The following is a 22,682-nucleotide window of genomic DNA, read 5'->3' as shown; positions in this document are numbered from 1 at the left end:
TCACATTCCAAGTTTAAACTGCCTTGACATGGGAGCTTTTTGAGTAATATTTAACAAAACGAATTAACATAAAATCATCAATTCATTAAAAGCGACAATTTTTGTACGCGCTTTTTTTATTGTATTATTTTTGTGAGATGGTCGGCAAGGGTGATACTAAGAACAGCCGAATTTTCCATCAGACTTACGTGAAATGTTGCAAGTTACAAAACTTGACTCCTCTTAATAACTTGATCCCTTCGGCCAATGGAAAAGTCCTTGACTTTTGCGTGGACAGGATCAAATACCCGGAGTGGCCGCCAATATTGAACGCCCTGAGCTGCGACCTAAGTTTACACTCGGTCGCTATACGATGCAGGCAGCAAGTAAAAACTGGTGAGTTTTTATTTTGCTAATGTAAGTAAGTATTTAGTTTCTTATTTACCATTCGTTTCATGGAACTTGTGCACGCAATATCGTTTAATATTTTTGAGTACCTAGTAGGAGTAGGCTGTACGCTGAAGAAAAACATCGTCAGAAATTGGAAGGTCAAAGCTTAACCCGGAAAGCGATACTAAGACAGGAGACGTGTTACAGACAACTAACGAATAAAGCGAATAATAAGGGGTCACCTTCTGTAGAAAGTGTCCTACTTTCTGCAGGACAATTTTTACTAAGGGTGACAGAAAACGGTACAAGTTTAGGTACCATGTTCCTCTCTTCGCAAAAAAAGTGGCAGAAAGTGTTTAAAAAGATAGATGTCATAATCTATATAGCGTCGAACGACTGATGTGCCTACCCTCTACTTGGCCAGGAATGATGCCGTCAAGTTCAAAGCGCTTAAAATGGCTAAAAGTGTTTCGTATTCTTACAGTATTATCAAAAGCCGCTTGGAGATTTTTAGTGCCCGACATTAGTTTGACAGAATGTCCTTAATTATTCAGTTCTAGAGCAAATAGACTGCGAGCGCCTCGCGAAGACCGTGAACAAGCGATCGGTGATCCTCACGAAATTCATGCTGTCCAACCTGGTGGAAGCAGTAGCGCAGCTCCTAGCCGACACCACGCTTCTGAACACCTTGGTCCTGGAGGGGCTGCCCTTGAGGATACCCTACTTGAATCCGATAAGTGAGGTACGACAGGATGAAAACGTTTTTTACCTGAAACGTGATTTACCTTTTATGGTTTTTTCGGTAAAGTACTAACTTATGCCAATATTTCTAATATTAAAACACAGAATTTAATATTAACGATATCTCACACGTTTAATCCACCGCTATTTTGGTAGGTACTGTAATAAATGTCCCTTGCATGATGAGGTTTTTCGCTCTAATCTATTGTAATGTGCGTAATCTACATAATCCGTCACTGTAAAAATTAACTAAAACGAAGAACAAACTAACCACTCGTGTCTCAGTACAATATTTTGTCCTAAATTCGTTGTCTCGACTCTAGGTTCTTCAGAGCAATAACTCTCTGAGCCATCTGGCGCTGCCACGCTGCCTGATTGGCGACGCAGGATGCTTGGCCATCTGCAAGGCGGTGCGGTGTCTTCCCAACATCCTGACCCTCGACTTGTCCGGCTGTGAGTTGACGCCACTCGGCGCGTCCTACATTGCTGACTTAATCAAGGTGAGTTCTAGACATCATTTGATCCTCGACTGAATTTCTAAAATACTACGACACTCCCTGTCCGTCCCGACCGTCGTGACGTCAGAACTGACCATGAGAAAAAATTAACTCTTTTCCAGGCATAGTACGATTTATCGACCACATAAGATCAATTTAAGGTTCAAATTAGATTGCACTTTCGGAAATATGACGTCTTCTAATAAACCATCAAAGCTGGATTAATTATAAATTGATTAATTGAATATATTTGTTTTTTTTTCGGAAAGTCTTGTAGATTGGTGGGGCCTGGAAAAGGGTTAAACGGGCCTTTTCCTTTTGTAAAACCAACAATTTCAACTAATATTTAATTAAAGCAACCTCATTAATTTGATAAGTATCAGGATTTCGCGTTCTTGAAACAAAGTCGTTTAACCTGGAGTATTTGGCCACAGTACCAAAAGCTCAACCGCTACAGTGAGAACTGGGTGCACACGCTCCGCTACAGGATGCCGGAGCTAGACGCGATGGCGGGACTCCGGCGCATCTCACTCTGCGGGAACCCACTCGGCGACGCGGGCGCTTCCGCGCTTCTCTCTGTGCTGGCCGACGACTTGTGGATCAAAGGTACTTGTTTCGTAAGACAGGCAGACTGTGGAACGACGCCATACTTATGGTTGGACATTAGAACGTTCTGTTTTTCGATGATAACTTTATTAAAGTTATTGACAAAGAATCGAAAAATTTGAGAGTGATAGTTCTGAAATGAAATGGTCCTGAATATATCCTTACCGAATTTCATACATATTTGTTAGGACATTTGCCCCTTGCATGGTTCCACAGTCTGACGGCTGCATCGGCAGTAATGGATGCAGGATGCTAATCCTCCCAGACAGTCGTCCGGACAGCTCCGACCCGAAACCGGCCCAATTCTTAAATAAATGTTTTAGTACAAATTATAAATCTAAAATTCAGTACGTCAGTGGCCAGTAGATAGATACTACTTTGGTGTTCCATAGTTCGTAGCTTTCCTGGCCACAAGTTGTAAGTATCTGTTTCTTCGCTATCCACTTACTGATACAAAAGCGACCAGTAGACCTAAATGTGTCCTATTTCAGCCATGGATCTCCAGAATTGCGAGGCGTCAGAGTCGACGGCCACGGCGGCGCTGCTCGCACTCCAGTCCAACACGACCTTGGTGGTGCTGGACCTCCGACATAATTCCATTTGCGGCGAGTCGCTGGCAAATGTGAGGGCTGCGCTTAGGAAAAACGAGACTGGGGTTGGGGAACAGGTTAGTAATGTTTATTAGGTCCTCCATACTCAATTGAAAACTCTCTTGTTTATCACACTTGCATATTCTCGTTCCTGGTAGGCGCTCGCTCCTCTAACTTGGCCGTGCTGAGTCGGTCATATTAATATATCTAATGTTTGCGTATAGCACAGGACCTGAAGATCCTAATTCTAAATATTTAGCTAGACTGGTCAGGTCTCTTGTCCTAGAAAACGCCAATCGGAACTTAAATGGAAATGGTGAAGGAAATTATGTGACTTTTCGTTTGTCGATAAACAATTCTTTTTGACTGTTACGGCCCTTACCGCATTTGGTATTAATATCGCACCGATATTCTTACTGCCAAGTTAGGGCAGGGCGGGTGTTTTCTCATCAATAGCGCGCTAGCAATAGTTTTTCGTGGTACGACACGATTAATCGTCACAAGTCACGACACAGCAGGAGACCGAATGTATGCAGTCGCTTTTAGACTATCATCGACAATGTCGTCCACTATTTACCGTTACCTACCGTCTACCGTCCACACCAGTAGAAAAACGACCGCATAAAATCTCATACATATTTGTTCCCTGCTGTGTCGTGGCAATAAAATCGTGTCGTACCACTATAAGTATAAAAGCGGCCTATTATACGTTACATAAAATACGGATGTAATCAACTACATTAATTATTAGAGTTCTTATACATTGTTCGATTCATTAAGTTTTCAGAATCTGTGTCACAGTCACCAAATTCTTTTTAAACTTTCTTAACTACTAACTTAACTTTCAGTATTCGTGGCTGAGCAGTGTAAGCATGTGTTCTGGCGACGGCATCAGGCTGGTCAGACCAATCGCCTCCAGGTAATTTGCTGAAGATACAAAGATAAAAAAGTAATATTTAGTCGAACCTCTTTAATACCTACATTCTCGCATGAATTAAAATATTACTTACGATAGGTATGTTAAAGAGAGTTTTTTTACTAGAAATGGAGTAAGCAAAGACCGGACGGGGCTGAACCAGAAGAGCGCACCGATGAAACATACCAGCATCAAAACTACTGTCAATAAGAGGGAAAAGTAAGCACTTGATATACCTATATCCACTTCTGTTAAGTCTAGCGCCGGATTTTGGAAATGCCTTTTAAATCTTTTCAGTCATATTTAACATACATTGATCGGTATGTACGGTATGTACCTACATCTATGGACGAAGAATAAGTACCTACAAGGACTCTGCGTCGCTGGTTGTTCATACATTGCGCTCGACCAAATGCATGAACGACCTTGATTTTCCGCTCGCCGCGCCGCCGGCCGCATGCCCCCAGTCCGCGGCCGACGGAGCAGCGCTTCATGCTCGGCGGTTTCTGCATTTTTTCTTTGACTTCTGATCATAATAAAAATATATATCTGAGCTTCTGAGCGGCAATTCATTAAGTATGATGAAATAGTTTTTTTTAAGTTGTTGTTTAACCACTCGTGCTAATATTAATACCCAAGCAAGCGAAAGATTCCAAAATTAAACCACGAGCGAAGCGAGTGGTTCGAGAAGTGGGATCATTAGCGTTGCGAGGGTTTCGAGGCACGAGGGTTAAATAAACTTTGTCTTCGGGTGAACCACAAAATTTCGGACCACACCAACGCGAGGAAAATACTAACTATGAAATACCAAAGAAATCAAACCAAATCAAATTCAAATGAACTTAATAAAAAAAATATCATTCAAAATCATCATTTAAAAGTGAATTCTTCCAGAATTTTCTTTAAGAAAACAACAAAAAATTTGAATCTGATTACTTTGCCCCACATGTAGATAACATGCAACTTTCTCATTAGTTTTTGAACAACCAAGAGGGTTACCAGTTGGTGTGGTGAAAAGACCATTTCAAACAGTATCTTTTTTACCACACAGAGTATTTTATTGTATTGTAATTCCTAAGACCTGTATTAAGACTTTAATAGACTTTCATTATTCTCACAGAGACTACGCGGAGATACTAGAGCAGCAGCTCCAAGAGGAGGTGTCGCACCGGCAGCAGCTGGAGGAGCTGAACTCGCAGCTCGTGGAGCAAATGAAGCAGTTGCAGCAGCAACAGCTGCGCCGGTGGCGAGACGCGGAATCATCCGGTACTGACACATCGTTAACGAACTTAAGAGGGGGCTCATGCAAAATCGTAGTTCTTATATAAAAGTTAAAGTTGGCTCAATATAAAAAATCACAAAACATTTACCCTACATATCATAGTAGTATAAAGTAGCTGAGGCTCAGCTGATATTATATAGCCGAGGGATCTGACAAGCAAAATTTGAAACAGAATTATATTTTCAGAGTAATTGAGATAAAAGGTAGCCCGCGCGACGGTTACAACTGCTATCGCAAGATTTATTCGGCGCGCCATATTTTATGTTTCCTTCTAATTTCCTGGCCTTACGTGCCCTTTTAAAGTCTTAAACCAATATTCAATTATGTGCAAATACACTAGATAATAACTGTGGGAGAGCGGGCTGCCTGTCACAGGCATGGGAAGTCCCAACCGTGAGTGATGATAATGGTACTTGTACATTACTGTCTAAACAATTTTTTTTTTTATTCCGCATAGATGGTAATCAGCCACAGGTTTCGTCAAATAAGAAAAGAAATTATTACCTACCACTGCCATTATCAACTTATCATGCCAATACTGTTGCCACGCCATGATCCGAGTACGAAAGCGTGCAAATGCACGCATGGCAGCGAGTGTCCACATACAAATCGGATTCTCACTGCCCTGGTCGCTGCTCTTGACGCTCCCGTTTCTTTACTTGTTGCCAGAAAAACCCTGTGCGTTTACCCAATTACCTACCTACCCACAGCCAACTGAATCTCTAATACAGGAGTATTTTTCTGCTATCTTACTCTTGCGTCAGTCATTCTTGGTTTTTGATAGATCTCGACGCATCGCTCACTTTTTTCTTTGATACTCTTTGTTCATTAAACCCTCCTACTTGATCAGCCTCGATTCGCAGTCGCTCTTTAGAATACAATAATAATAATAGTCTGCCTTAGCGGTGTAATTCAGGTGTCAGTGTATTATTGCGTTGTTCCAGGTTCAGAGCAGTCCCTGGAGGCAAGCTCGCGGTCGGGCAGCTCTGGCTCGTCGTGCTCCGTGCCGATCGACCAGAGCACGCTGTCTTACATCCAGCAGGCCTTCCGGGACATTTATGCCTTCATCAAGAACAACCAGTGCGCGGGGTGAGTCCTACTTACTATCTTGGTGTTCAACAATTGGTGGTTCTGGTTGGTAGATAACTGAAAAATATTTGAACATGTACTTTAACTCTTTGATTAGGTGGGGTTAATAATCATAGCAATCACCCTAGAACAAAAATATCCAAGATAAAGCTTTACTTGATATAGGCAAGTCGATAATTGCATTTGGGCAAGGTTAAATTCATCTTTGCCTCAAGCGCCTACCAATAGTATATTTACATAGCTTGGGTATGATGACAGCTGTTAAATATGTTTTGAGATTATGTGAAAAAAACTATACATACACAGCTGGCAACAAGCTTGCGATGGTCTAAGGTCATCTCGACTTTGGTGGGCGCTCAATAAAATTTTGGTTGCCAAATCACCTACACGGACGGAAACTACCAAGGTTGCAGTGGTCGGAAGCCTCCTCCTCGTTGCCAACTGAAGTAGGGTAGCACTAGCAGCTTCAGACTCTTCAGAGTAAGCTAACATTTTAAAGGTTTACCAGACCCGCACTAAAAACTAATATTCATCCAGCAACTGTGAACACGAGCCGAAAGAACGAATCGCCGAAATACCGGAATCTGACGAGGAACAAGACAGAGCCAGCATCGTCCCCAAGAAGGCGCAGAGCACGCACGTGAAGATGACTGAGCTGGTGAAGGTGGAGAAGATTACCAAGTCTGCGCATCTGCTCGGGCACATACAGCACATACGGGAGACCATGCAGATGGTAACGGTTAGTACCAATAGTACCTAAAAAGGGATTTTGAAGCCATGGCCATGGACGAAAGATATAGGCTAGATGACAAGCAAAGGCGTCGCCAGCTTGATGGACCTCTGAGGGAGCGCTCTAAATTAAAAAAAAAAAGGTTCCCAAACGGGAATACTAGCGTCAAAAATAGGTATTCTTGCGTCGGCAGCCGAATTGGCGATTGATCCACACCACTTGATGTGATCAGACAGCTCTATTGGAAGCTAAAAGTTTGCGTAAACTTGTTTTAGAAGCCGGAGATGATCGAAAAACAAATGGGAGACACGAAGAATATTCACAACGAAGGACAGTATTTAGACGAACTGCAAGAAATGAATTCCTCTATCAAGAGTAAAAAAGTAAGTCGCGCATTTCACTTATTTTCATAGTCCACGAGCTAGGTACAGATTTCGTCAATTATTTTTTGTCAGGCCACGGTGAACGGCAACTACGGTTCCGTGGGTGGAATCAAAAATAAGTAGTTATATTGTTTTACAAGGGGGCGAAGTTGTTGTTTAATCGCTCGTGCTAATATTGACTCCCGAGCAAGCGAAAGATCCCAAAATTGAACCACGCGCGCGAGCGTAGCCAGGGGTTTGAAAAATGGAATCTTGAGCGTTGTGAGGGTTTCAAGGCATGAGAATTAAACAAATTTTGCTACCGAGTGAAACAACGTTTTTCACCACACCAACGCGAGGAAAATACTAACTGTAATACTTATATCAAACAAAATCAAGCCAAAACTAATCCAAATGATGTTATTAAATATTTATCATTCTAAATCATCATTTAAAACTCAATTTAATCGACCAACAGGAGGAAACAACTCAAAATTTGCATCAGATTACTGTGCCAAATTTTTCATCAGTTTTTGAACAATCTCTCTTGATTGACCAGCTGGTGTGGTGAAATAGCCTTTTGTCCGAGTCTGCCTAAAACGTAGTCTGACTAATTCGCATTATGACAAAACTTCATTTGAAATTCGCTATTCGTCTAAATCGCTATTGACCTACTACTTATATTACCTATTTCGCAATATGTCCCAAACGCAGTAAGCCTAAGTAGCTGTTTGTCCATTTCGCGATACGCGTAATTATCAGTGAGTAGCAGAAATTCGTAGTCGTTTTTCCCCCAAACTGTAATGTTTTCAGGGTAGTCACAATTAGTCAATAGATAGGTTAGGTTCGTTAGGTAGCTTCAGATGCCCGAAGGGCAAATAGTTACGTTTAAGAGGAAATGTTTTTGGAAAATAAACAATTAGAAAAAATCTATTATAGGAGCTTTTGGATAAAAACGTAATACATAAGTATATGTCTCACTGTGCCAGATTCGCTTTTGGACAATAATGCAAGAGGCCTAAGTCTTCTTGTGCCATATTCGCATTTGGACAAAAACTCATTAGGCCTAAGTCTTAGTGCGACTATTTCTCGGTTGGTCTAGGCATAACGCGAATTAGTCAGACTACGTTTTAGGCAGACCCGGACAAAAGGGGTGAAATATATATATATCACATCCCTCTTTTTTTTCGTCGAGAGTTAAAAAGTAGGCAGGCTATAAAGGCTAAAGTGGTAAATATTCGGCATGTAGTAGATTAGTATGATAAATAAGATTAGTGCGGTAGATGATGTGGTCTTGGACGTGGACGCTCTAGGGGCGCGCATTGTATAAAAATAGTTTATCTCTAACACGATAATTTACACAGGGCAGTACAATATCGCGGCATTCGCGAAGCAGTGGCAGCCTAGTGTCAGATTCGTCGGACACATTAGTGTCATCTCACCACGGCCGCGCGCTCGCGCCGAGCCCGCGCCGCGCGCCGAGCCCGCGCCGCGCGCCGAGCCCGCGCCGCGCGCGCCCCTCGCGCCCCTCGCCGCGCGACGCGTCCGTGTCCCCGCCGCGCGCCCTCAACCCGCGCGACGCGCTATACTCTTCCTCGGATGACAGTTCGTGATTTTGTAGTGTTTTTATAAAAATTTTGTGAGCAGTAAATTATTATTTTGCAAGTGGTGTTTGTTGTGAATAGGGATAGCTAGCAGCTAGTAACGATTCAGGACCGCTTCGTTCACAATCCTATTTCGTCGCCTTTTTACATCGTCCACAATGCCATGCCAATACTATGGTGATTCCCAGATCGTCTACATTTATTTTGACTACATACTGGTCAACTTTTTTTATTGATCCATTGTCTTTATAAATAAGAAAATTGGTGTGGTTTTGAGGGTTCCGTAGCAAATGGCAAAAAACGGAACCCTTATAGATTCGTCATGTCCGTCTGTCTGTCCGTTTCTGTCACAACCACATTTTTCCGAAACTATAAGAACTATACTGTTCAAACTTGGTAAGTAGATGTATATATTATAAATTATTATACTTTACTTTCTACTAACACACGTAAGTCATTACTAACATAATATGGATGTTTTTGTCCGAAATAAATCCTTTCATTTCATTTCTTTTAATATATGAACCGCATTAAGGTTTTTACACAAAAATAGAAAAAAAAAAACAATAAATTTTGGGGGTTCCCCATACTTACAACTGAAACTCAATTTTTTTTTTCATCAAACCCATACGTGTGGGGTACCTATCTATGGATAGGTCTTCAAAAATGATATTGTGGTTTCTGATATCATTTTTTTCTAAACTGAATAGTTTGCGCGAGAGACACTTCCAAAGTGGTAAAATGTGCCCCCCCCCGTAACTTCTCAAAGAAGAGAATGATAAAACTAAAAAAATATATATGATTTACCATGCAAACTTCCACCGAAAATTGGTTTGAGCGAGATCTAGTAAGTAGTTTTTTTTATTACGTCATAAAATTTAAAAAAAAAAAAACATCAAACCCATGCGTATGGGGTATCTATGGATAGATCTTCAAAAATAATATTGAGGTATCTAATATCATTTTTTTTCTAAACTGAATAGTTTGCGCGAGAGACACTTCCAAAGTGATAAAATGTGTGCCCCCCCCCCCCCCCCCCCTCCTGTAACTTCGAAAATAACAGAATGATAAAACTAAAAAAAATATATTATATACATTACCATGCAAACTTCCACCGAAAATTGGTTTGAACGAGATCTAGTAAGTAGTTTTTTTTTATACGTCATAAATGGTACGGAACCCTTCATGGGCGAGTTCGACTCGCACTTGGCCGCTTTTTTCAACTGAAATGTTTTGTTGGCCTATCATTTTGACCTATACCAATGCCAGCACTGTGATCCACATAGGAATGTGGACGAATTAGCACTATGGACCATATAGGAATGTGGACAAAATAGGAAAGCGACGATATATGACAATAATGTCCAGTTAAGGTGACGAAATAGGATTTTGAACGAAACGGTCCTGAGCCCTACTAACCAGTCAAATCAACACGATTTGTCAATAAAGTTATGCGTTCTCATAATTGAGAACGCATTTTGTGAGGTCACAATTCGTTATGACTCAATGTAGACTATGATCCCAGAGCCGCCAGACCTTACTATTTTCTCATGAATAAAATGTAGGTATAGGATAATGTAGTGTTAGTAAGTACTTTTAATGTCTGCATACCTACCTACTTGCTATATTGGCCCGATGTCATAGACCTAGTATTTTATATAGATGTGCTATGCGCAAGCCCCTTGAGGGACAACATACGCAGTGCGACAAAATTAAAAACACATTTTAACATTCCTGACAACATACCAAAAACAACCTACGTCATTTGGTCGGGTTATTTGTGGCCCTCATTTCATTTCAATATTATTATACCTCTATAGTTCATGTAAGTTCAAGAGCCTACCTAGCGCCACCGGAGAGATTAGGAACAATAGTAGTACTAGTAAATAATAATGTAAAGCTGAAATATAGAAGGTAGAGGCATGCCTCTACCTTCCATAAGCTGAAAGCTGGTCACTTTGGCAACAGTTCTGCCATAAGAGATTGTCGTCCTTTCTCTACCGTCCATACCTTTAAACATGTATTCAATGAGGCTAACATTCCATTTTTAGGGTTCCGTAGCAAGCCGGAATAGGGAAGTTCATAGTGCTACATATTAATTTACCTTTACCAATGAGGTTGGTGACTATCAAAGGTTTTTATAGATGGCGCCACTGGCGCCAGCGTTCATTGAGATTTGAGTTAGAGGGCCGATTATTGAGTTTCGAGTGCTCGATTTCGTGTAGCGCTTTAATATATCCACTACTTGGCATTTAAATTATACTAGAGTCAGACCAAGATAAGTTAGCAGCGATTTTGATAGCCCAGATAGGGCAAAAACATCATAATTTCATAGAAGTTTGATGTTTAAAATAACACTTGCACTGTCTGGGTAGCCAATATCGCTACAAACTTATCTTGGTCTGACTCAAATGAGTGGTCAATACCACTAGATTCCCAATATCAGTTTCAAAAATATCAATTTGGGATTTTCCAGGTTTTCAAATGACGAAATCGAGTGCTTTAAATTCAAAAATCGCCCTCTAAGCCATAAATTTCCAAATCAAAATATATAGGATTTCAACTATAAACACGGATTATATTGGTATTCATTATACGCAATATAATCTGTTTTTATATGTAGTTTTATTTCACGAATAACTATCGCAGTAATTGAAGACAATATGATTCATAGGATTGATAGGTAAAACCTTTGCTGGTGCCATCTGTAAAATATTTTGACCAACCATTTTAAGAAAAAACAATATACATTGTAACTATCATAATTTAATAATCTAAAAAGCAATGAAATGATCTACTTAGTATCTGTAATCTTAGCATTGGTTTGCTGCAGCTTGGCAATCATCATCTGCTCCTTGGCCTCCTTCTTGGCGAGCCTCTCTGCCTTCTTCTGTTCTTTTTCCCTCTTTGCTAGCATCTCCTGGAAGCGCTCATCGCGGGGGTCCAACTTGAAACCGAAATGCCTTCTGACTTCTTCTACTAAGCGCTCTTTCTTGGCCTGTAAAACAAATGTTATGTAGTGTTGGTTATAATGTGTGTAACTCTGTGGAAATTTCCTAAAGTATGTAACAAAAAGCTTTGGCTGTGTTTTCATTTTAAAAATTGGTATTTAATGTGAGTAGCATATTTATTTCACTTTTATCAATGTTACACATATCTCTGTATGATAATGATAATTAAGTGTTGCTCCATTCATTCATTCATTTATTCCTTTATAAAACATAGTTTTACATGTCAATACAATTTTTCATGTTTAGAACTATTTATAGCTAACTTACATGTATAACATGTCAGGTGGGTACAATTATTATTCCAGTTGTTTTTATTTATTGTTATTTCTAGCTTTCGATGTTTACAGTACTTATAATTATGAGCACAATTCGAAATACCAAATAATACCATAATAAACTATTAGCTTGCTGAAGCCTAAACAAAAGGACTATTAACAAATTATTTTAAACAAAATTTCACCATAATCATATCTCACCTTAGCCGCTTCAGCTTCTGCAATTTTCTTAGCTGTCTTATTTTTCAAATCCTTCTTCCACTGAGCCAGCTTTTCCATTTTGGCTGCTATCTCATTCTCTCTCTTTTCAATTTGTAATCTCTCTTCTATTCTTTTCTGTGCTGCAGTCTCCATCATCTCTTTTATAGTAAATGGGAAAGCAACAGCTTCAAATTCTTGTCTTTCTTTTATTTCCTTACTCGTAGGCCAGCATATACCTAAATATATTAAATTATAAAATGAAGTGAAAAAAGTTGTACACTTATTTGAGATAATTTAATTGCAGAAATAATATTAATGAGAAAACCATATAGCAAAACACATGCGATGGATTTGATACATTACAAAATAAGCTGCCAGAAAATTGTGAAAAATAGAAGTCTTACTTGGATTTACGCCGCTTGCAATACCATATTTTCCATACAGTTTTCGGTTGTACTTAACAGTGAGATGAGTAGAGGTGTAGGGCTTTTCGTAAGGCCGCCGATCGTTCATTATATTGTAATGCGCCGGAGTCAACCGGGACACGTTCCTTTTCTTCTCAATCTCCGCTTCCCGAGCCTGCACATCATCGGCATCGTCGATGAGAACTTGCTCATTCTGTTCTATAACTTCCGGTGCTGTTGTGGAGAAACGGAATAGGGTACTTATGAAATTAGGCCTGGCTAATTTTGTTCTTAAGCACAAATTCATTTTGTACAGTTTCAGAGATAAATACTATTTTGTATACACTAAACAACAAAATAATATCCCTCGGAGATGAGGTTATTTAGCTGTCAAATATATCCATATCCATAGACTAAGGAGTATTTTGAATCCTATAAAGTCGCTCATTCATTACGTGTCTTATTAGACGCATGCCACATAACCCTCTTTTTTTATTGAGATGACTACCCCTTAACTATTAATAATGCCATACGTAAAAGCAATAGCTTTATTTTTATACCGAGTACAAACCTTTACTTCGAAGGAAATAAGAGCCAATATTGCATACAGCCTAATTTTAGTCAAAACGTCGATGTCATTTTCATATATTTCTATCTTGTCTATAGTTGTATTAGTAATCGACATTTTTGTGCACTCCGTTGAATTTATTCCAATTAGTATTTTAATTCAATATGGATGATTTTGGTGACAGTTTTGTCCAGCCTGAAGTAGATCCTGCGGCAGAGTTTCTGGCTCGCGAACAAGATCAACTTGCGGGGTTAGAGGATGAACTGGAAACCAGTGCTCCGCCCCCTGTTGTACCCGCAGCTTCCAGTGAATTGGGTGATGATTTTGTCCGTACGTATTTTCTTAATAATTTTGGACTTATAGTTATAAGTAGCTATTCATACTTATGTGCTAAATATTTACTAATGAAGTATCTTTATCATTGCATTTTTCTGTACACGTATCCTACCTTATTTTCATTTATTATTGTGTTTCACCTAAATGTTTTGCATGAATTTCTAAAACATTATATTACGACCTGCACTCCACCAACAGACAAGGCAACAATAGATGAGTTGAATGTATTAAGCAAATACAGCTTAGACAATTTTTTAACAAAAAACTGTATCTCATTCAAGAAATACCAAGTACAGCCACACTAGAAGCAAATGGCATGCTGGAGGAGGAGCCTGCGCCATCAGTGTTCAGACAGGAGCGTGAGGAACCAGAGAAGATAAGGCTGTGGCGTGAGGAACAGAAGCTCAGACTGGAAGAGAAAGGTCAGCTTGAACTTTCAACTGACTAATTACAAGAAAATTAGTCATAATATATATAATAATGTTACCTCTTCACACTTAAACCGCAGAATTGTTTAGGATGACATTTATTTGGTATGATGATAATTATGTCCTGGACTGGAAAGGGAGGTACAGTAGTATTTAACCCCTTACTGCATGTAATAAAAAATATTTGTTGAAATTCGAACGTTAATAGCTGTCAATAATAGAGTTGAATATCATATCCGCCATATATGGCTTTGTATGTGGTAAAGGGTTAATTTATGAAAACGGGATGAAATGGGGGAGTTTACTATGCAAGTACTAATTCTATCTAGATGTCATGGGCAGATGCTAGTTCAATTTATTTATATTTTTAATTACTTAGATAAATAAATAAAAAATAGTTACCATGGCAAACATTTTGTTTACAGATGCTGAAGAAGAAAGAAAAAAAGAGGAGATGCTTAAGATAGCAAAGAAAGAGCTAGAGGACTGGTACAAGACTCATGATGAGCAGATTGCCAAGACCAAGGCAGCTAACAGGTACCTACTTAAATACATTTCAATTTATTGTGTTACTTATTCATTCTAGATATACTCTAGTCTTGTATCAGTGGGCCTACCATGAAAAACGAAAGTAAAAATTTTAACTATCTGCCTCTCTATTACTTGCACATTGCAGTGATAGATGCAGATAAAGAAATGTTGACTATCATTATTCACGGTAGGTCCTCTGTTTTGTAGGACCGTTGAATGTTTACACTTCTCAGATTTAGTATCACTCAGGAATTCATCCCAGTCATTATTGTAGACTATTATGTCTAAAGTCCATATTATATGACTTCTTCTCAAATCTTTAGATATTTTTTGATTCTTTATCGATTATATTTAAGTTAGACCAAGTGCTGAGTTGTCTAGTAAAATATTCCCACATATACTTGTAGTTAATAGAATGGTTGTGACCTGGCAACCCGGCATGTCTTAATCCAGTTCTAATATTTGTCTATTTTCTTTCCAATGCTGTCAGGGAGTCTGCTAAGTAAGTATTGTATATTTAAGCCACAACTACACTAACAAAAGGTGTTGTTGGGACTTATTTGTCCATACATTTTTCCAATAAGGTGAACAACCATACACATGTATGGCAGAATCTGTTTCTTTCTCTTCTGTAATGTTTTCCATTTGTTTTTACTGGTGTTGGACAACAGCAAGTCAAATGTTTTTTTATGATCAGGATGGTCTGGTAAAGTAATATTTGTGATCATAATTGTACCATGAAAATAACTGAGGGTATCATGCGAATCACTTCACTACTAATTAATTGGTGCCATATTTGGTTTCATGTCATGCAAAATACTTATCCAGTTGTACTCTAATAATAAATAGTGTCAGGTACTTGTTAATAATTTTAAATCAGAAATGGAAACACACTGAGTTTAGGGCCTGTTTCACAATGTCTGAGTAAAGTATTAGATAGCTAATTAACAAGTAATTTAACTGCCAGATAAAACTTAGCATTTTATCTACCAGTTAAGCTTATTTGTGATTGAGATTGTGAAATGCTAACCAAAACTTTATTCATCAGATAAGTGGCAAGTGGCTTATTCAGTACTTTACTTGGACATTTGCACAAATTAATACTGTGATATAGTTAAAGTTGATACAGATTTGATCCCTCATTTTATAAGCTTAAATTTATTCCATGATTTACCTTCAAAATAAACTGCTTAAAAGTAAGTAACTGAAAAAAAAAGCTATAAATAAAAAGCGGCCAAGTGCGAGTCGGACTCGCCCATGAAGGGTTCCGTACCATTTATGACGTATTAAAAAAAACTATTTACTAGATCTCGTTCAAACCAATTTTCGGTGGAAGTTTGCATGGTAATGTATATCATATATTTTTTTTAGATTTTTCATTCTGTTATTTTAGAAGTTACAGGGGGGGGGGGGGGGGCACACATTTTTTCACTTTGGAAGTGTCTCTCGCGCAAACTATTCAGTTTAGAAAAAAATTATATTAGAAACCTAAATATCATTTTTGAAGACCTATCCATAGCCCAGCATATATATATACCCCACACTAGGGATGTTACGGAGGTGGTTTTATCGGAACCGAAGCCGAAACCGGAGTTTTTAAATTTGTTTTAACGAAACCGAAAGCGAATCCGAAACCGAAAGCGAACCCAAAAACGAAACCGAAACCGAATCCGAAACCGAACCCAAAAGCGAAAACTTCTTACCGTGTAGCACACTCCTGCAACAAGCATAAAGGTTGTTGGTTGAGTTGTTCTTGTTGTATTTTTTGCAGTTCACTTTGTGCAATTTGAGAGTGATTGAAGTGAGTGCAAATTCTTTTACATTTTGCTATTAAGTTCTTGACATCTTCGTCTGATTCTAACATATTACGTTACGCACACATATTTGTAATTGATGCACATTACAATTGATGTCAGGTATGTTGGCTAGTCGCATTGCTCTTACCATATTGGACCCGGCATCACGGATAAAGCAATGAATTTTGTCATAAATTATACCCCATTCCAGTAGCATTTCATTAAATTTATCTTGGATCAAATCTCCTGTATGTCGGCCGTCGAATGTCTGACATTTTAAAATTACTTTTATTCGTTTAAAATCTTCATCTATTCCGTGCGCGGTCAAACTCAACAGCGACACATTCGCACTTGGTTCACTCCATATATCAGTAGTAAATGATATTTTGTGAAACATTTTTAGCAATTTACTGATTTTTTCTGCAAGTTTTGGGTACAAGTCCTCACAAAGATATGTGGTAAAAAACTGCCTGCCCCTTAATAGGTAATTTGGTGCGATGTATTGCATCAGCCTCTTAAATCCAATTCCCTCGACAAAATTAAAAGGAAGGTCTTGCAATCCAATCATTTCTGCAATTAATTTATCAATTTCCTGGGATTTTGGATTCGACGTACACCATTTTTGGTTCTTCGTTAAAGAATCCTTTAGTGTAAGTTGTTTTTTGGCCTGTTGTAAAGGCGTCGACGTCGAGGCGGTCGAAGACTGTACGGTATTCTTTAAATTGTCTAATCTCGAAAACTCTTCGTACTCATCTTCGTGAACCGATTTTAAATGACTTTTTAATGGAGTAGTCGTTCCGCCCTTTCTTGAGTATGTTTTCTCGCATATTTTACACTTTGCAGTGTTTGCGTCTACTTCAATAAAGTAGTTCCATATGGGACTTACTTTAGCCTTCATCCGCTTCATCGTCGAATGTTACAGTCACTGTCACACTAACTAACACTAACACTTTGAAAAAACACACTGCAGGCCGTGAACCAAAACAATAAACGAATGAGTAAACAATCGTCGTAAAACAGGTGGGGTGATTCCCGGGGAGACAAGTCAAAACCTGTTTGTACTCCTAGGCACGTAGGCACACGCCGCGCGCCGCGGCTGCTGACTTTCGGCTCCGTTAAAACCTCCGCTTAAAATTAGACGAAACCGAAGCCGGAGCCGGAGGTGTTCGCTTCAAATTAGACGAAACCGAAGCCGAAGCCGGAGGTGCGAATTCAGCCGAAAGTTTCGGTATATCGGAGCCGAAGCCGAACCTCCGTAACATCCCTACCCCACACGTATGGGTTTGATGAAAAAAGATTTTTTGAGTTTCAGATCTAAGTATGGGGAACCCCCAAAATTTATTGTTTTTTTTCTATTTTTGTGTAAAAATCTTAATGCGGTTCATAGAATACATCTACTTACCAAGTTTGAACAGTATAGCTCGTATAGTTTCGGAAAAAAGTGGCTGTGACATAATCGGACAGACAGACGGACATGACGAATCTATAAGGGTTCCGTTTTTTGCCATTTGGCTACGGAACCCTAAAAATTGGCCCCAGCCAGCTGTGTGCCGTCCGTAGGGTGCCAAGGCTGACGGAGTAGCCGCGCCACAGAAATCACAGAATAAATAATAGTACAACCGCACAGAAAGGAAACTTCCTACAAAACCGAAGTTTGACAGCGATTCAGGGCCGAATCATGTTGTCTCTTTCTAATGTATGGAACCATCCCTTTCGGCTATTTAGGGTTGTCGAAATTCGTGTAATTATCTTATCTGTGTTTGTGTACGCAAAGGAACGTCAAGTTGTTGAACCCTAATAATTGCTCGGAGCAATGCCGAGCCGAACGGAGCCGAGAACGCCCGAACGCTCTAGTTTCCTGGCGGAATTTATTATTATCTGCATTTATGACTTTTGCAAAAAATGTCTTTGAATAGGGGTTTACTATGAAAATCCTTCATTGGTTGAATATCATTTTAATAAATATTTTAATACATCATTCGTAGGCGAGTAGTAAGTCCCTATAATCCAGTGCTGAGGCAGACAGCTTCCAAACCTGAGGTTGTGGGTTCTCATCTCACCCTGGCTGGCATACTAATGTAACTTGGAACTTATATACAAAATATCATTTGATAATTATATTTACTAAATGCTCTGTAGGCAATGAAAAAACCTTGTGAGAAAGATTTGAATAAATACCATCTAAGCATCGTCTGAAGACCATAAACGTGAGGACTAGGACCCAAACTCTTGCACAGTATGGTCGAGTTCACAAACATCTTTACAAGCCGATGCTCCAAAAATATACACGACTTTTTTGTCAGTGTCTTAGAGGCGTATAAATATACTTTGGAACGGATTTTTGGGATGTTTGTGAACTTGACTGTAGGTACCTGTACCGAGAAGTCCCAGCACTGTTTGTAACAATTTTATAGTTGTGGGACTTGTGGGAGATATACATCAGGGACAGCAGCAGGTCACGTAAAGCTGGCACCTGACATTTACTACATTATATGTGGGCAGCTGGCCTACACAGCCGCGAGAGTAAAGCTAAGCGATGAATGTGTCGCAGGAACGCGGAGCGCGCGCTGGCGAAGGGGTCGGAGAGCGGCGTGGAGGAGGGCGGCGAGTGGGCGCGCGTGGCGGAGCTGTGCGACTTCGGCCCGCGCCGCGGCCGCGACGTGGCGCGCCTGCGCGGGCTCGTGCTGCAGCTCAAGCAGGCCGGCGTGCGCCCCAAGCACCCGCCCCGAGCTGCCAAAGTGTAAGGACATGACGCTAATAGTATATTAGTGCAGAGGCCGGGAAAGGGCAATTCGTGGATGAGTTTCGATTTTGTCGGACGACGCGAAGCGGAGTACGCGAAGAGAACTTCCCGTACTATTTTTGCTACAATAAGGTGAACATTTCCGAGCATATTGGAGAAAAAGTATTTTCTCAAACATGCAATGAAATACCTATTGATATTAGGCTGGGAAATATCACGTTTCGGGCGCGGCTAGACGAGAGGTCTTTAATGAAATTTGATGCAAAATTGCAGGCCCAGGGCGGGAAGTTGATCTTATTTAATTTCCATTTCACGTATATGTATTTATGACACAGCATCATGGCATTCAACCATTTAAAAAACTATAACCTTTTGTTTGTTATGAAGTTATGACATTCTACCAATACGCTTTTTTATTTTTTATTACGTATGGGTATTAAAGGGGAACAATTTTTTTTTTGCGTGACGCAAGGGTCAGAATTAGAAGATACAGCCTATAAATCTAATTTTCGTTTCCCTTTAATACCTACCCCACGCCCTATCAATTAGGACATGAACCAATGTCATCAGTTTTTTTTTTTATACTACGTCGGTGGCAAACAAGCATACGGCCCGCCTGATGGTAAGCAGCCTCCGTAGCCTATGTACGCCTGCAACTCCAGAGGAGTTACATGCGCGTTGCCGACCCTAAACCCGCCCCCCCTCATTGAGCTCTGGCAACCTTACTCACCGCATTTTTTTATTTCATTGCATGTTTGAAAAAATCACTAGGTATACATACCTCAACGTGAAAAGGAGTTCCTGGCCTCATAACTATCCATAACCAGATGTACTCGGCCGGCAACCCCTTACTTCCCGGCCTCTGTAGTAATGTACTATTAACCTTGATTTTATAACCCAGATAAGTGGTGTAATGAGTTCGATTTTTCCCTATTTGTATGATTACTATTAAAAAAAATAGTCTTGATTCTTGAAGATTACTGTATAGTTGTATGCAGTCAACAAGTGTTATTAAATTATAAACCACTTATTCTTAAACACGCTGCAAGCCTCAATTAGCTAATTATTGTTTCTCATAATCTGTCTGTCGTTTGTAGTACGTTTAACATGTGAAAAACCGTATGTAGCGAAAAGCGATTATGAACAAAGACCCTTCCTAGCGGGTCGCTGGTAGTGAACACATTAAGCTGCGTATTCCTTAAAACTTGTCTGCAAAGAAAGTAAGGAAAAAATACAATTCATAAAATATTATTTTATTCTGCCAACATACACCTTAAAATAAATACTTAAAGCAATAAATACACCCTTTGAATGATATTAAACAGTAATATAAACATCTTTCATGTACAGTTTGGTGCAGCCCTAGTTTCCTTTAACCCTTTGTAATTGTATATGACTTACATTCCAATACTATTGGTACAGGGTTCTACATCTCGCATTGAATGATGGGTATCACTATGACAGTTCCTTCACATCTCTTTTGGTTGGACTTATATAATAAAACTATTGAAGAAATATGTTTTTACCTGTCTTTATTACTCTAATGTTACATTTTTAAATAAATTAAATTCAGGACATTAATTTATCCATATATGAACTGTTATAGTGACAACCATCATTAAATGCGAGAGGTATTAAGCATTTGATTGCCTTTTCATTTTCTGATATTTTTTTTCAGGGCCTGAATCAACAGTGAGCTAGCCTAATACTTTACTGTAATCAGTCTCTGGTTGAATAACCTAAAATTATATAAATATAGATAATGTTAATGGATGCACCATGTTATAAATAAATAACAATCATTGTTCGAAAGTGCTATTTGTCCAACTGTTATTTATTGAAATTATTATTTTATACTTAATTATCAAATGTGTCCACTATTAGGTAGTGGGTCATCATAATTAATTTCCACTACTTTGAGTATTATAAATAAATCATTCCAAAAAATTGGTTTTTAACTATTTATAATTGTCTACAATTTTAAATCCCTAGCTATATCTATGTGCTTTCTCTTATGTACCCTTTCAATTAACTGAAGTAATATATACATGAGACTTATAACCAACAGGAATGGCCACACACCACAAGAGAGATAGCTCTTCAGTTGTTCTCCTAATGGCTTATTTCTGTTCTGTAATATTTTGTCATAAACTATCTCTGTTCTCCTAGTGATATCCATCCAATTGTACATGTTTCTAACCATCTTATTGCACTCAAAAGGGCAAATAACTTGACCATTGCTTATGTCAGTCATAGCCAGTTCTATGCCCTCAACAAGGCTGGCAACATTAGGTTCGGTGAGATAGATCATGTTATTTGGTAATACTTCTGGAATACCTCCAACTTTAGTGGAGACCACTTTGAGCCCACATGATGCAGCTTCTACAATAGCCATGCAGTATGCCTCAGTCAAAGAGGTGTTCAAGAAAATGTCCCCTTTCACAAGTACATTTCTCACTTGAGAATGTTTTAAGCTTCCCAGTAATGTGACACAGTCTTGAAAACCTTTTCTTTCCCTGACTTCTTGCAGCAACCACATCTTAGGCCCATCACCTCCAATAATAAATCTAAGTTTAGGATACCTGGGACACATTTCTGCTATAACTGCTGCCATCAAATCCACACCTTTTCTGTACACCATCCTTGACACTATGACTATGGTTATCATATTTGGATCCCTTTTGCTTGGGTCCGGGGTAAAGTTATATGTATCTACCGCATTAGGAATAACTGACACTTTGTGGGCTTTAACTTTAGCTCTTAGCACTGTGTTTTCCTTTCCTGTGTGTGAAACGCAAATACAATGGTCACACTCACACAAACACATTTGCAAATACTTATTAGTTAATACTGCAGATGTATCAGCAAAGCCAAACAGACTGTGATCTGTAAATACTGTTTTCAATCCTAACAATTTTCCTATAATAGATACCTCATGACCCATAACACTAAAAGCAGAGTGTCCATGAACTATTTCAATTCTTTCCCTGATGAGAATGTAACGGATGAGGGCTAGATTGCAAATCATGGTTGGAAGTATGCACTGGGCATACATAACCTTTACAGGCAAGTAGTAAACCTTAAGTCCTCCGGTCATGTAGCGAACGCCGGTGCGCTCTCCATAGGAATGAGTAATTACTATAACTTTGTGGCCCTCTTTGATCAAGCACTGAGACAAATTGAATATGTGTTCCTCGACGCCACCAGTGTTGGGGAAGAAAAAGTCTGACGCCATACAAATTACGTGCCGTTTACGACGCTTCCTTTTCCTCATTATTTCCTGAAAATAAAAATGTATTAAAATTGTTATCAATAGGTACTATCATTTTGAAACAATTTTTGGCCTTGATAATACGTAAAGATGTTTGTTTGACCCTTACTTTCATGTTAATGTTATTAATTCGTTATCTCGATAACATACTACGCATTGTCATTATATTTTTAATTCAAATATTATTATAGTAAATCAGTTTTATCCTTTATCACTTCCATCAAGTTAATGAACTTGATGAAGTTTGGAATTTGAGAGCAATTTTGACAATGGTCAATGGTGTGACGTAAATAAAGCAGTTATGGCGTTTAAAAAGAAAAGATCAAACCGAT

The 22,682-nt window shown here is 39.1% G+C and overlaps 4 protein-coding genes across 5 annotated transcripts; 2 read left to right on the top strand and 2 right to left on the bottom strand.

The window, feature by feature from the left end:
• Window positions 1–9: 9 nt before the first annotated feature.
• Window positions 10–8,847, top strand: LOC133517255 (protein Cep78 homolog). Its single transcript, XM_061850481.1, has 12 exons — window positions 10–375; window positions 924–1,111; window positions 1,434–1,610; window positions 2,042–2,213; window positions 2,705–2,880; window positions 3,652–3,722; window positions 3,846–3,938; window positions 4,840–4,985; window positions 5,946–6,090; window positions 6,628–6,829; window positions 7,096–7,203; window positions 8,547–8,847. The coding sequence occupies exons 1-12, from the start codon at window positions 138–140 to the stop codon at window positions 8,793–8,795; spliced, it is 1,965 nt and encodes a 654-aa protein (XP_061706465.1). The 5' UTR covers window positions 10–137; the 3' UTR covers window positions 8,796–8,847.
• A 2,685-nt stretch (window positions 8,848–11,532) lies between these two features.
• Window positions 11,533–13,094, bottom strand: LOC133517264 (large ribosomal subunit protein mL64). Its single transcript, XM_061850492.1, has 3 exons — window positions 12,678–13,094; window positions 12,274–12,509; window positions 11,533–11,784 (listed from the first exon to the last, which is right to left on the bottom strand). The coding sequence occupies exons 1-3, from the start codon at window positions 12,982–12,984 to the stop codon at window positions 11,581–11,583; spliced, it is 747 nt and encodes a 248-aa protein (XP_061706476.1). The 5' UTR covers window positions 12,985–13,094; the 3' UTR covers window positions 11,533–11,580.
• Window positions 13,095–13,323: 229 nt separating this feature from the next.
• On the top strand, window positions 13,324–20,891 carry LOC133517265 (clathrin light chain). Of its 2 annotated transcripts, XM_061850493.1 has the most exons (6): window positions 13,324–13,575; window positions 13,863–14,003; window positions 14,435–14,546; window positions 15,031–15,042; window positions 18,888–19,076; window positions 20,758–20,891. In XM_061850493.1, the coding sequence occupies exons 1-6, from the start codon at window positions 13,410–13,412 to the stop codon at window positions 20,762–20,764; spliced, it is 627 nt and encodes a 208-aa protein (XP_061706477.1). In that variant the 5' UTR covers window positions 13,324–13,409; the 3' UTR covers window positions 20,765–20,891. The 2 variants fall into 2 exon arrangements, with proteins under 2 accessions (XP_061706477.1, XP_061706478.1); XM_061850494.1 differs by lacking the exon at window positions 15,031–15,042.
• Window positions 20,317–22,673, bottom strand: LOC133517262 (phosphatidylinositol N-acetylglucosaminyltransferase subunit A). The gene is made up of 2 exons (XM_061850490.1): window positions 22,460–22,673; window positions 20,317–22,359 (listed from the first exon to the last, which is right to left on the bottom strand). The coding sequence occupies exons 1-2, from the start codon at window positions 22,463–22,465 to the stop codon at window positions 21,052–21,054; spliced, it is 1,314 nt and encodes a 437-aa protein (XP_061706474.1). The 5' UTR covers window positions 22,466–22,673; the 3' UTR covers window positions 20,317–21,051.
• Between the last annotated feature and the right edge of the window lie 9 nt (window positions 22,674–22,682).

The sequence above is a fragment of the Cydia pomonella genome, chromosome 4 (assembly GCF_033807575.1).
Source record: "Cydia pomonella isolate Wapato2018A chromosome 4, ilCydPomo1, whole genome shotgun sequence".
Taxonomy (NCBI): Eukaryota; Metazoa; Arthropoda; class Insecta; order Lepidoptera; family Tortricidae; genus Cydia; species Cydia pomonella.
The sequence above is the reverse complement of the archived record's forward strand: the minus strand, read 5'-3'. Positions and strand labels throughout refer to the sequence as shown.